At 37.2% G+C, this 12,363-nt stretch overlaps 1 protein-coding gene across 7 annotated transcripts in view; it reads right to left on the bottom strand.

Annotated features, from left to right (window-relative positions):
* Window positions 1–7,823: 7,823 nt before the first annotated feature.
* The window catches only part of LOC149787898 (uncharacterized), a 29,360-nt gene continuing 24,820 nt past the window's right edge, over window positions 7,824–12,363 (bottom strand). For all 7 annotated transcript variants that reach the window (XM_089974143.1, XM_089974144.1, XM_089974148.1 and 4 more), the window contains one exon: window positions 7,824–9,680. In XM_089974143.1, coding sequence (XP_089830269.1) covers window positions 9,142–9,680 — 539 coding nt within the window. In that variant the 3' untranslated portion in view covers window positions 7,824–9,141. The remainder of the gene's footprint in view (window positions 9,681–12,363) is intronic.

Below are 12,363 nucleotides of genomic sequence, written 5' to 3'. Positions count from 1 at the left end.
CCATAAAGAAGTTATATGTCCCAAGGCTTTATTCAGAGACAAAACTGTAGCTTTGCCTTTGGTGTTTATAACAACACGGGGTGATGATACTCAATAGGTAATTCTGCCCATTGTCCTTGACCTTCTTTGTTGTCTCTTCTTGATACATAGAATTGCTTGCCTACAAAGAACAACACGTCTTCTCCTTTTGTTCGAACACAGTCACTGAAATCGGCTTAAATTTAAGGCAGCGGTTTAATCCACGAGGGACTTTGTGTTTGCTGAAGCTGTTCGACTGTGGGTATGTTCTACAATCTACATACTGCGTTGTATAAATAGACAGGCTGTGGGTTCAACTTATTTATCCACACGATACAATACATGGTCTCTCCTGCACTAAATCAAAAATGAGAGCGCACTTTTGCCATCACTACGCATATTTAATAAATAGAAACCTAATATTTTGGAATCGTGTCGGTCTTGAGAGCATCGATTTCAATTCAGATAAAGTTTGTAAGTACACATTCTCGTAATTAACTATAGGTTCCTTTCATTTACAGACAGTAACTGTTTGTATGTCTAATATTAACAAAAGTATAAGGCGCAAAGTTAGATCAATATATCCTGTTCATGGTTGAATCGATTTTTAAAGGTCAAATATTTCGACCTTTAATATTATGTGCATTGACTCCACAAACATTGGGAAAATACACTTAAAAGAGTAGAAACATATCCAAAGGTATTCATTGTAAGTGTCCCTCTATTTATTACGTACGCACGGATGAGGGGGTTGAAGATTGCGTATGTGTGCGTATGGAGGAGGGATAATAAAAACATGTAGTACTTACGCATATAATAACACGAACTATATTATAGCTACTATGAATAAAACACATATACCTTAGCCAACAACAAACAACCTATAGTATTCGCACACCTTCTGGTTTGTTTGTACCCACCTACCGATTTTAAAAAGGAAAAACATCAAAAATATATTTTAAAAAATGCATACAACTTTCATTTCATTCAAAGAGTTATAATTTATAATCTGATTGTAGCCAGGGGGTCCCTAAAATTGTCAATTTATTGGCGTATCAAACCAAACGGAAGCTCTCAATACAAACAAGCAGACTGCTCACTGTCTTCTTCTGCTTTTGCAGATTAGTCCATACCTTTGTTCTCTTGTACAGCGTATTGGATAATTATATACAAAAATGTCTATGAACATTCGTTTGACCTGTACTGTCATCACTTTCAGACAGTGAGATTAAGAAAGAACTTGCTCATCATGTGACTTGTATCATTCATCTTAAGCCAGCATCAAACGCCACATGTAAAATGTAGATGACAACACTTATTTAGCCGCTGAGGACATGCCTGTTGATCGGGCTGTTAAAACAATAAAACTCTGAAGCAGTGGGGTACTTAGAACAAACGACTATACGCGCGGGGAGGGGATAGAAAAACATACACCATGTTCTGTAAAGTTTTATTTCGCTGTTGTGTTGAAAAACCCAACTGAATTGTTTGATCAGCAAGGTATATGTTTGATGTGTGCATTGATTGCCATTAAGGATGATTCGTGTATTCTATTGATCAATGATACATTTTCATACGCTGTTTCAATTAATTTACCTCGTAGCACAGCGCAATTGAATTCTCAAAATGTTTTCTATTTGTTAATAAATAGCAATAAACTTGCACAAGAGTTTTTTTACTATATTTTTTTAAGAGTTTATCTTACACCGAACTATTGTAAATCATAAGATTTTTTTCGCTATCAGTTTACATTTTTGCGAATATTCTTTGCTTTGTTTCTTAAGGCAACCCAAAGGATAACATTGAATGGCAATACTTTCTTCCCGAAAAATATTATTTGATTCTAAGTATTGTGTGCACTCCAGATGGGTGATCATGCATCTTTAAATGTCGCTGTTCTTATTCTAAAAATACTGCAATTTGTTCCTTGAGACGTTTTCATGCAAGAACCGTCTGACGAAATCTATTCTTCTCATTATATGACCCAAGAAGAATAAATAGAGAAGGTGGAATAGAGATAATTACATGTAATTAACAATTATTACCTCTTAAGCAAAATTCTATAAATCTGATTTGATAGTTACCAAGATATGAAATCCAAAAATTATATTGGAAATTATTATATGGAGATAGACAGACAGGCGTATAGACAGACAGACAGAAGAGTTACTGTGCGGTTTATTATCAAGGAAATTTTCTCCAAAAGGAAGGCTAGGTGTTAATTAAACAACGCTGATTTTTCAATGCTATTCTTCTAATAAATTAGGCATAGTAGGTAATAAATTCATTACAAATTAAATTACTCAAATGTGTGGGATGTTATCATCGTTTTGAACCACATGCATACTTTGCCTTTCACTCAGGTCATCTTAAATTCAGGAGTGTCCTGAAATTTCAAACCTTCACCGATAATGTTATCGGATCCACAGGTGTCCAACGCGAGCTTGATGTTGAGAAAGAAAAAATTAATCTGAAGGGAACAAACGATACAGAGTCACCAAAAACACCTTAGATTACCCCCATGACCCCTTCTGACATAGGACCCTCTCTATCATAATATATAAGAGAGAAGGTACGTAACTTCCAAATACTTCGTTCCACCCATGACCCTCGATTTCCTTCTGCTATTTCCGTCTGTAAAGGCACACGTCCATACTGTATGGCTTGTTTTACTCCTGAGATATTTTTCTATTCATCAAGCTATCCCAAAGCAGTTTTTATGTCCACAAAGGCAATGGGCACTTTGTAATTCAGTGCATAATTTAAATTCATAATTCCTCTTAATTTACATCTAAACACAACTATTAACTCTGATCAAAGACTTCCAAGCACTGATATGAAACAGGAATGAGTAAATATTTACCTGGTCTCCGTTATATATATATATTTCACCTTACTTATATTACAATAGTGTTCTGGAAAAAAACAATCATCATAATGGAATATTACTGGACCAAGTCTTATTGCAGACACAACTGACCCTGAACTCTTGCTACTTAAACATCTTGTTTACTTAAAATCATGACACAACTCAGGTAGACAACATATATTAAATATACATCACATACGGAGCACGAAAAGGACATATGTATCCTTTCTACCAACATGTACCTTCTGTCTGTGGTAGTTTAAATTTTGATAACTGTTCAGATTCCATGGTCATAAACTAAGTTACAGAAAGAAGCAAAACCAATAAGTTTTGTAAAACTTAAAAACATAATTTAATTAATAAAGTTATGAAATAAAAATTTAAGAGCAACTTACATTCTTATGAATTAAATCCAAAATAATCCTTTAAAAAAACAAATTCTACACAAGTCAAAACGAATCGAATGATCCGAATGAACTCCAAATCCTGAAATGTTCTGGTCTGCCAACAATCCTAATAAATCACAATGGCGTTTCCAGAACTCCTTTTACTAAATTCACAATAGTCCCAGAATTATATTTTAGTTCAATGAGCACTGTGTAGTTCCAATGAATAATCCAAACAAATGTATCCTATCAAATTTTATCTAAACTTAACATTAAGTATGTCTGCAGACTCATATTAGCACAAGAACATGTGAAATAATAATCCGAAATAGGAAGGATTTAATTGCTCAGTTCTCCCCATATATACACACATACGGGCCTAAAACGTAATATCATCCTACTCACTACGTAGATATACATATAGAATCTATGTTGGTGTTTGGACCGAGGCAAGGAAATCCCAGTCAAGGGGTTATATTATTTGTCTCCCCACGAGGCTTGCCCGAGTAGGGAGACATATAATGTAACCCCGCGACTGGGATTTTCTTGACTCGGTCCAAACCTCAACGTAGATTATTTTCCTCATCCAATATTTTCTTTTAAAGTAACAAGAACATGTGAAATAATAATCCGAAATAGGAAGGATTTAATTGCTCAGTTCTCCAATATATACACACAAACGGACCTAAAACGTAATATCATCCTACTCACTACGTAGATATACATATAGAATTTATCTTGGTGTTTGGACCGAGACAAGGAAATCCCAGTCAAGGGGTTATATTATTTGTCTCCCCACGAGGCTTGCCCGATTATTTCACATGTAACTCTTCACTAGTGTTCACGTCCAATGTTTACATGCGGTGCATGAATATAAATATGTTAATGAGGGCCGTGGTGTGACCGTTGCGTCCGAAGTACACAGTGAGCAAGAAAAATAACAACATAAAACGACTGATAGTAATGAGGTATTATCATATTTAATATATGGATGTTATATGAAATTGACAATAAATAATTAATATTTATTACAAGAAACTGTTTTGTTTTATTTTCATCAGTTCCAATTTTGAAAAGTTATATTGTAAATAATAAAACGATATTGGCTACTCAGCTCTACTGCAGTGATACTTAGTACAAACTGTAACGAAGAGTAACATCTTTAGATTATTCATGGGTAATTAGAGATCTGTGTCACTATCGTATATAAATCTCCTTTTCTTGGGAGCAGGTGAAACTGTGACATGCTTGTCGTGTCCTTAATACTGATTGTAAAATTACCCCCGTGTATAATAAACCCTCCAAAAACGGACTCTAGCGGATAACCATGTGCTAAACTTACAAGTTCACGGATTCTTTGAACATTTATTTTTCTGCCTTGGAAGTATGGCAAGTGCTACAGTGACATTTCCTTATGGATTAATGTGTTGACGGAAAACTGATTCCTTATGACTGGTAAAGTGCATTGTTTGTCATTAAATGTTGTAGGTATATTTTTTTATTCAACCGTGGAGATGCTTAACAAAATTAGAATAAAGCATGTTTTATGTAATACTTTTCTGGCTGTTACTAAGTGTTCTGTAGTTAGGAGAGTTGGTAGGCTCTGAAGTACATAGTCTATTTGCATGGATCAGTGTTTTCTGTTATAGTTCATTTCACACAGCATTGAGAATTTTATCCTATCCGTAGCACGGTCATTTTCCAGGTCAGCTTCATTAAATGTAGCTGAGAGCATATGATTTGTTTCACACGAAGTATTTAAAACTAGTTAGATAGCTTTAGCTACATTTAATGACGCTGACCTGAAAATGTACTGAGCTAGGTCTGCATATAGCATAAAATTGTCCATGCTGTGTGGAATGAACTAGCATAATAATAAAAAGTTCGACATCGTATGTGTTAGTGTCTTTGTCTCTCTCGAAATGTTTTTGTATGGTGTGTTCTCAAAGATGGATTTACCTTAAGTTACTATGTTTTTATTATATATTTGTTGATGTTATTGTTGTTTGATTTTAGAACAACTAAGTCAGGCACGGCAGAAGACAACGAGTTTTCTTTTTTAAGTAGTTCTGAGCGCATGGACACCTTGACTGAGACGACCGGTCTGAGATGACTAGACTGAGATAAGAAAAGTAAGGTTAGCAAAACAGCTAGATTTCTCTGTTGCATGGGTGAGAAAATCCACTCAGCGTACTCCGATATCGCTCGCATCTATCAGAAAAATATCGTTTGAGTAACGTAATACTGCCGTTGCGGGTCTACGCGAAGTTTAAAAAATTATATTTCTGATATTATTATTATTATTATTATTATTTACTTACTTACTTGCATATTTACCTACCTACATTGATTGTTGAACAAGTTGTTAGTTTTGCCTAATGGCAAAGATACTGACTTGGCTTTGGTTGTCTTTGAGGTTGATGAAATGGGAAAATATCTCCTTCAATGTCATTTCTAATCCTGAAGACTGGAACAAACTCTAAACCACGGAGGTGCAAAGCAAATGCATTCTCACGATATTAACCAGGACACGATTATTATTATTATTATTATTATCATTATTTACGTTTATGTTAAGCATGCCTATTTTTATAGTTAGTTTTTTTTTCAGTAAATATTTTCACGCAAGATATGCTCAAACGCCGTTTTGAGTCTTTTTTTCCCCATCGTCATGATCAAACATGTTAACATCCCTATCAGCCTCTTCAGTGCTATTGGTTATATTCTTCCCATCTAAAAACAGGATAAATATAGTCTTTCGTGACAATGTCCAAATCGATAATGGCATAATCAGGTCTCCTACGTATTTTATGTTATTTACGTGTCTCACTTCAAACCATAATTATCGACTTGTACCGGAAAACATAATTTTAGCATTTAATTGATTAAAATACATCATGTTCTATATTGTACATTTTTAGGGGCCACTACACCAAAATCCATAAAATAATATATGGCATGTTTTCCAATGTGTTGTTGGTTGTCTTCAAGCTGAGGAACCATGTACTGTTTCTCAAAAGAGACGATAAGAACGAATTTTGATTTATAATCCTGGGAAAATTTATCTACTTGGCACCCCCTACAAGGCTCATTCTCTTTGAAATATTCGAAAAGAGATCCAATTAATTAGTTCGTCTTCATTTGATAATTTGAAATTAATGTTGTCTCTTCGTCTGGTCGTTGCGCTGAATCGGTATTATTCGATCGTAAAATTAAATTCGACAATCTCATTTTCAGAATATATTCTTCGTAGTTTTCAGAATTTTTTCCTTCATTCTTTCTTTCTTTCATTCATTTTGCCAGAACTATATTAATTTTACAGGAGAATTCTGTACTCTCTGTCATTTCGAAACAGGAAGCCATTCAATGGACTTCTTTGTTACAGCATTATACTCAGCACTCAAAATGAATACTACCCTATCAACAACAAAAATGCTGAAAATAAATTCATTTATATTTGGAAATAACTTAAAGAGCGTGTAAATACAATAAAACCCAGAAATCACAAACTGACTAAATTCCAAGCATAAAATAATGTAACGGAATATATTACACGGAGTAATTTCTAAAATGGTACAATACCGTCCGTAAGTGACAACAAAATGTATGAAATTATTCTACACAAGTCTTATTTTTATTTTAACGGCTAGTTATTAATGTGTTTTAAAGGAAATTATGACAAAATAAAAAATATTGATATTCACGCATGCCCCAGACAGAGGCCGTTCCTCACTGACGACAGCGTTCACCAGGCCACGTATTATCGAAACTATTTGCAGTGGCGTCACTGGGGGAGGGGGGTGCGGGGGCTGCGGACCGCACCGGGTGACACCATCAGAGGGGGTGACACCCAAATGACTGTCTATAAAATTTTCGACTTTTGTGCAGGAAGTGTTCCATGAGGGTGACACCATGAGTTACTGTACATGACTGTCTATAAAAATTTAGAATTTTTGTGCAGGAAGGAGGTCCATGGGGGTGACATCATGAGTTACCGCACTGGGTGACACCAACCCTAGTGACGCCACTGACTATTTGAGCACAGAACTTTGGCTTAATATCCCAAAACTTTGATATTTCTTAAATTTCATTTGATTAGAGTTAGAATCATGGAACGTTTAGGATCATCATAACTTTCGTTATGTAAATAGAATGCTAACTTTCAATTACGTGTGTTTGCTTCAAGTATTTATTCTGATATGGGGGATCTGAACTTAGTTTCAGCATCTTACTCAAATAGTTTTCAAAATATGCAAATAAGTGAGCAGGACTCGAAGCGTTTTGATCACAAAATGGCTTAAGATAAAAATTTAAGGGATCAGGCCACGTATTCTCAAAGCGTTCTAGGTACAAATGCAATTTTATGAGCAACGTCTCCAAACTACAATCTGTAGCTTTGAACAGAATAAAGTTAGGCTATTGGAACTTTCAGGATTCAAGGTACGAATTATATGGAAATAGGAACCAGTCAATAAATGGTGAAGATTAAATAGATTGTAACAGAATAGACCTGAATGGATACTTGGATCGAATGACAACACAACACAATGTGATGAAAGATGAAAATTTATAAAAAAATCAATTAAAGAAAATAAGTATATATATATTAAAAATGCAACGATTCTTTCCCGCTCCAAACGTACGTCTCATTCAAATACTCTATACAAACATTCGCAAATTGATAAACTAAAAATGATTCATGTATTCTTATGTATGACTAAGATTCAAATAATCTAATGTAACCTTATGTAATGAAAGTAAGATTAAACTAATCTCATGGAATGAAAATAAGATTCAAATAATATTCTGTAATGAAAGTGAGATTCAAATAATCTCCTGGAATGAAAGTGAGATTCACATAATCTCATTTAATCAAAATAAAGATGGATTTGAATGACCATGCTTGGTTGATAATGAAGTGTAAAATTGCATTGACAAGAATCTTTATGAGAACTAATCCTATCTGTAACTGAAAAAAGAGACAATGTTCTATTGATGGTATTTCAGACCTTTAACAGACTTGACTTTGGGACAATTGCTACTGAACTTATCACCTGATTCTTTACTTACGGAATTAAAAACAACATGTTGCAAACACACGTGGATTATTTTATAAAAATGTCGCGGTTCCTATAGTTCGCTCTCCACATAAGCTTGCATCAAGGATGTGTCTGTACTGAGAAATATAGATCCGATCATGAGCAGTTCTAAAGTTATTTAAGATGTAATAGCATGGTGTTTAAACAGGTTTACTATGAGGGTTGAATTCATCTTCCTAAATATAGTTCCTCTACACAAGTATTTTAAAAGCAAGGTCAAAGTTTGGGTTTTGAAGCTGGAATATGAGTTTCTTGCTTAAAACGTTTAAGGGCATAATATGTATCTAGATCAGAGTCAATGCGTTATGCTCAGAGTTTAAAGCCAACAGTGTAAACATTTATCAGCTGGCGCATTGTGGACATTGTGAGCATCTGCCTCTATGCTGTTAACAGCTAAGTGGGCCTTAATCTCGATAATTTATACAGATCCTTCTTTTTCTTTATTCCCTCCCCAAAAAAGCAAAAAGACTCAGCCTCCCTCAGCAGTCACACAAAACAAAAACACGATAAAATTGAAAAATATGGACAATAAAAGAATTTGAGATTATTTCGCCCTTCCAGCAAAGGGGAAAAATAGCATTCTCCTTTTCAAATTCAGCTCAAATAAGGTCATTGTTAATTCTTCAACATTTACTTTCAGTAACGTAAGCCTTTACTAAGCCTATGTTCAACAACTGTTTACTTCTAGAGCCTGCTGTAAGACGGCGGTAGAGCTAGTTTATTTTTTCAAGATCCTCCGACAAACCCGGTGATTTTCAACAACAGGAAACTAAATCTTGCGTTGGAAGAAGATCATGCATTTAATTTTTACTGTGGGATGAAACGTGCCCTTTATTTTGCTTTCATTTGTGGCCAAGATTTTTACGAGCTCCCAACCTTCTTTCCCCATACTGTCGATTGCAGGCTCCCAATCTGTCGACGTGGTCGACGTGATGCCTGCAAAACCCAAGGCGTGCATTTGGTGAGACATTTTGAACCAAACTTCCATCATAGTGCCTTCATATTTTGGTGTCATGTCATACATGCTGGACAAAACCTTCTCGAAAATCCAGAGGCTGTTTTGCTTTATTTCAGCACTCATGAAACCGGTATGCGTGACATTAGTAGACATGTCCATGACGACATCTATCAGCCTCCATCCCGTGCCCAACATCTGTTTCATTATGCCTTGCCAATCACATGTCGTAACCACTTTTGGACGAAGTCCGGGAGAAACCGCTGTCTGCACGGGAAGACTAAGGATCTGGTAAGTGTACTGCTTCGCGGATGGGTGAGTTGGAACCTCATAGAAAACATCAACTGGGATGGCTGAAAGTGTACAAAATATTTTCAGTCAGAAAAGAAGATTTGACAAGCTCTAAGCTTATTCAGGTCGACTGCTATGTTCTGTTTTAATTTAGAATGAGGTAGGTAGGTGACAAAAAAGAATATGAAAAATTATTTGTTTAACAGAATGATAATGAATTTAAAAGTGATAAATTTATTTTATGTAGAGAAATAAATCCCTCTTTTAGGATGGAAACACAATACAAACAATTGCAAAAAGTGTTTAGACAATGTTTTCAATAATGACCAATGAAACATTAAACAATGTTAAAAATTAGATTCGATAATAACCAATGCAACATAAAACTGTCAAAAAGTAGTGCCAAAGTTTCAAAGCACATTACTCTGGTTACGGGCATAAACAAACAAAAAACTCTTTTTGGATATTCCCAATACATGTTGATGTTGTACGCTGTGGCGTGACGGGTTTGTTATGGTCACTGTGGTAGATGTGGGTGGGGCACTTCCAATATTTATTTAAATTATTATAATAGTCCCACCCACATCTACGATAATGACGGCATAACAAACCCGTCACACCACAGTGGACAGCTTTGCAAGGACTTTCCCAAAGGCAGGCAGACCCAGGTGAATGCCGTCGCTAGGAAGAAGTACGAGCTGGAGACAAGCTGTAAAGCAGCAAACATCGCGTCCGCGACCGTCAACGGAGAAGGTGCCACCCTCTTGTATGACATTGGGTGTAGCGTTTCCGCCCTTGTCAGCACAAATATTTTTAGCCTGAGCACTACATAGGAGAGGTTATTGAGGTCCAGTACGCGAACAGCGGACGTGACTCGTTGCCAGTGACTGCCATTAACCTCGATTAACCATACACGAAGGGGAAAACTGAAACTGCATGCTTGGAAGGGCTATCACATGACGTCATACTAGGATCTCGTTATGTATTGCCACAACCGAATCCCGAAACCTGCACACCGACGCCGGTTAGTGCTGTGGAAACCAGGTCAGAATTGGACAGATGAAACTGACACCGATGGAAGTTACGTCGACATCGGTTAGTAACGAAATTCCGGTCGAATTGAGGAAGCTTCAGCAGGAAGTCGCAACTCTGTCCCAGTTGCATAAATACGCTGCAGAAGGAACAGAGAAAGAAACTCCGAATGGCGCAGTAAAGTTCGTATACAAGAAGGGGATCTTGTATATCCTGGCCAGGAAAGGAAACGAACACTTCAAGCAAGTCGTCGTGCCACAGGGGAAGCGATGTGAAGTGTTGAAACTCACGCACGAGAGTCTCATCGGAATTTCCAAGACGTGTGATCATCTTGTTAGGAATTATACTGGCCAGGTGTCCAAGGAGATGTTAAGCGGTTCTGTCTCTCCTGTCACAAGTGTCAGAGAATGGCATCGAAAACTGATCATCAACCCATCCTATTGGAGAGTTCACCCCTTATTGATGAACCATTTCGACGCATCGCGATGGATTTGATCGGATCAATAAAACCCGCGTAGTCGCAAGAAAATCGGTATATTCTAACCATGGTAGATAACGCCTCACACTATCTGAAGGATGTCGCGTTGCGTAATATTGATTCGGAAACCGTCGCTAAAACAAATGTTTGGGATTTGGTCAAGATCCTGAACTATCAAGGGACACAATTCATGAGTCGTGATGATAGAGGTGAACCGACTGATGTAATTAAAAACATCACGATTACGCCTCATAGCCCCCAATGTAATGGACTGTCTGAACGGTTTAACGGGACTCTGACAAACACGCTTAAGAGCTGTGTGAAGGGCGCCCCAAAGATTGAGAGCGGTAAATTCTTGCCATGCTTTTCGCATATCGGAAAGTACCACAAGCTAGTTTAGGGTTTTCTCCCTTGAAATCTTGTATGGCAGGACCGTACGTGGATCAATCACCATACTGCGACAGCTGTTGACGGACGATCACGCTGTGAAGGGGCAAATACTACCAGTCAGTACGTGGCGGATTTGCGGGTGGAAAAACTAGAGGAAGTTTGTTCCCTCGCACAGGGGAAACTCGTCAGGCTACGTATAACAACAAGCGCACGAAACCACGCCAGTATGAAGTAGGGGACAAGGTCGGAGGTCAAACCTATCTATCGGATACGGCTACCAACTAAGGAGAAGCTGCATCATGCCAATCTCCTTACGAGATAACGAGAAATAGAGACCATCATTGATTTTGTCGTCGCCACAAGCTGTCCATTACGTGGAGTGTAACCCCACGTTGAGTGCAGAATAATGGGAGGAGATAAAGACGTTGCTGGCAGGGTATTCCGATGATCTTACAGAAATACCCAAAAGAACGTCACTTGTCGAGTTCGGGTTAAAGCTGGTGGACAACAGGCCAGTCCAGCGTAAACCCTACCCTTTGCCCCACGCAAAATGACAAGTCCTCAGAGAAGAGATTGAGCAGATTATTGCTCTGGGAGTAATCGCTTCCGCCAATTCTCCGTACAGCTCTCCTGTAGTACAAGTGCAGAAGAAGGATGGCACATATCGGTTTTGTGTCGACTACCGGAAGCTGAATCAAGTAATGGAATTTCAATGCTACCTGACCCATAACATATTTTCGCTTCTATCTCGAAAGCGAAATATGTTTCGAAGTTGGATTTATCCAAGGGCTATTGGCAAATTCCTGTAAGGAAGGAGGATAGGGCAAAGCTCGGTTTTGCTACTC

Source organism: Sinohyriopsis cumingii, chromosome 11 (genome assembly GCF_028554795.1).
Source record: "Sinohyriopsis cumingii isolate HCF-2022 chromosome 11, ASM2855479v2, whole genome shotgun sequence".
Classification (NCBI taxonomy): domain Eukaryota; kingdom Metazoa; phylum Mollusca; class Bivalvia; order Unionida; family Unionidae; genus Sinohyriopsis; species Sinohyriopsis cumingii.
The sequence above is the reverse complement of the archived record's forward strand: the minus strand, read 5'-3'. Positions and strand labels throughout refer to the sequence as shown.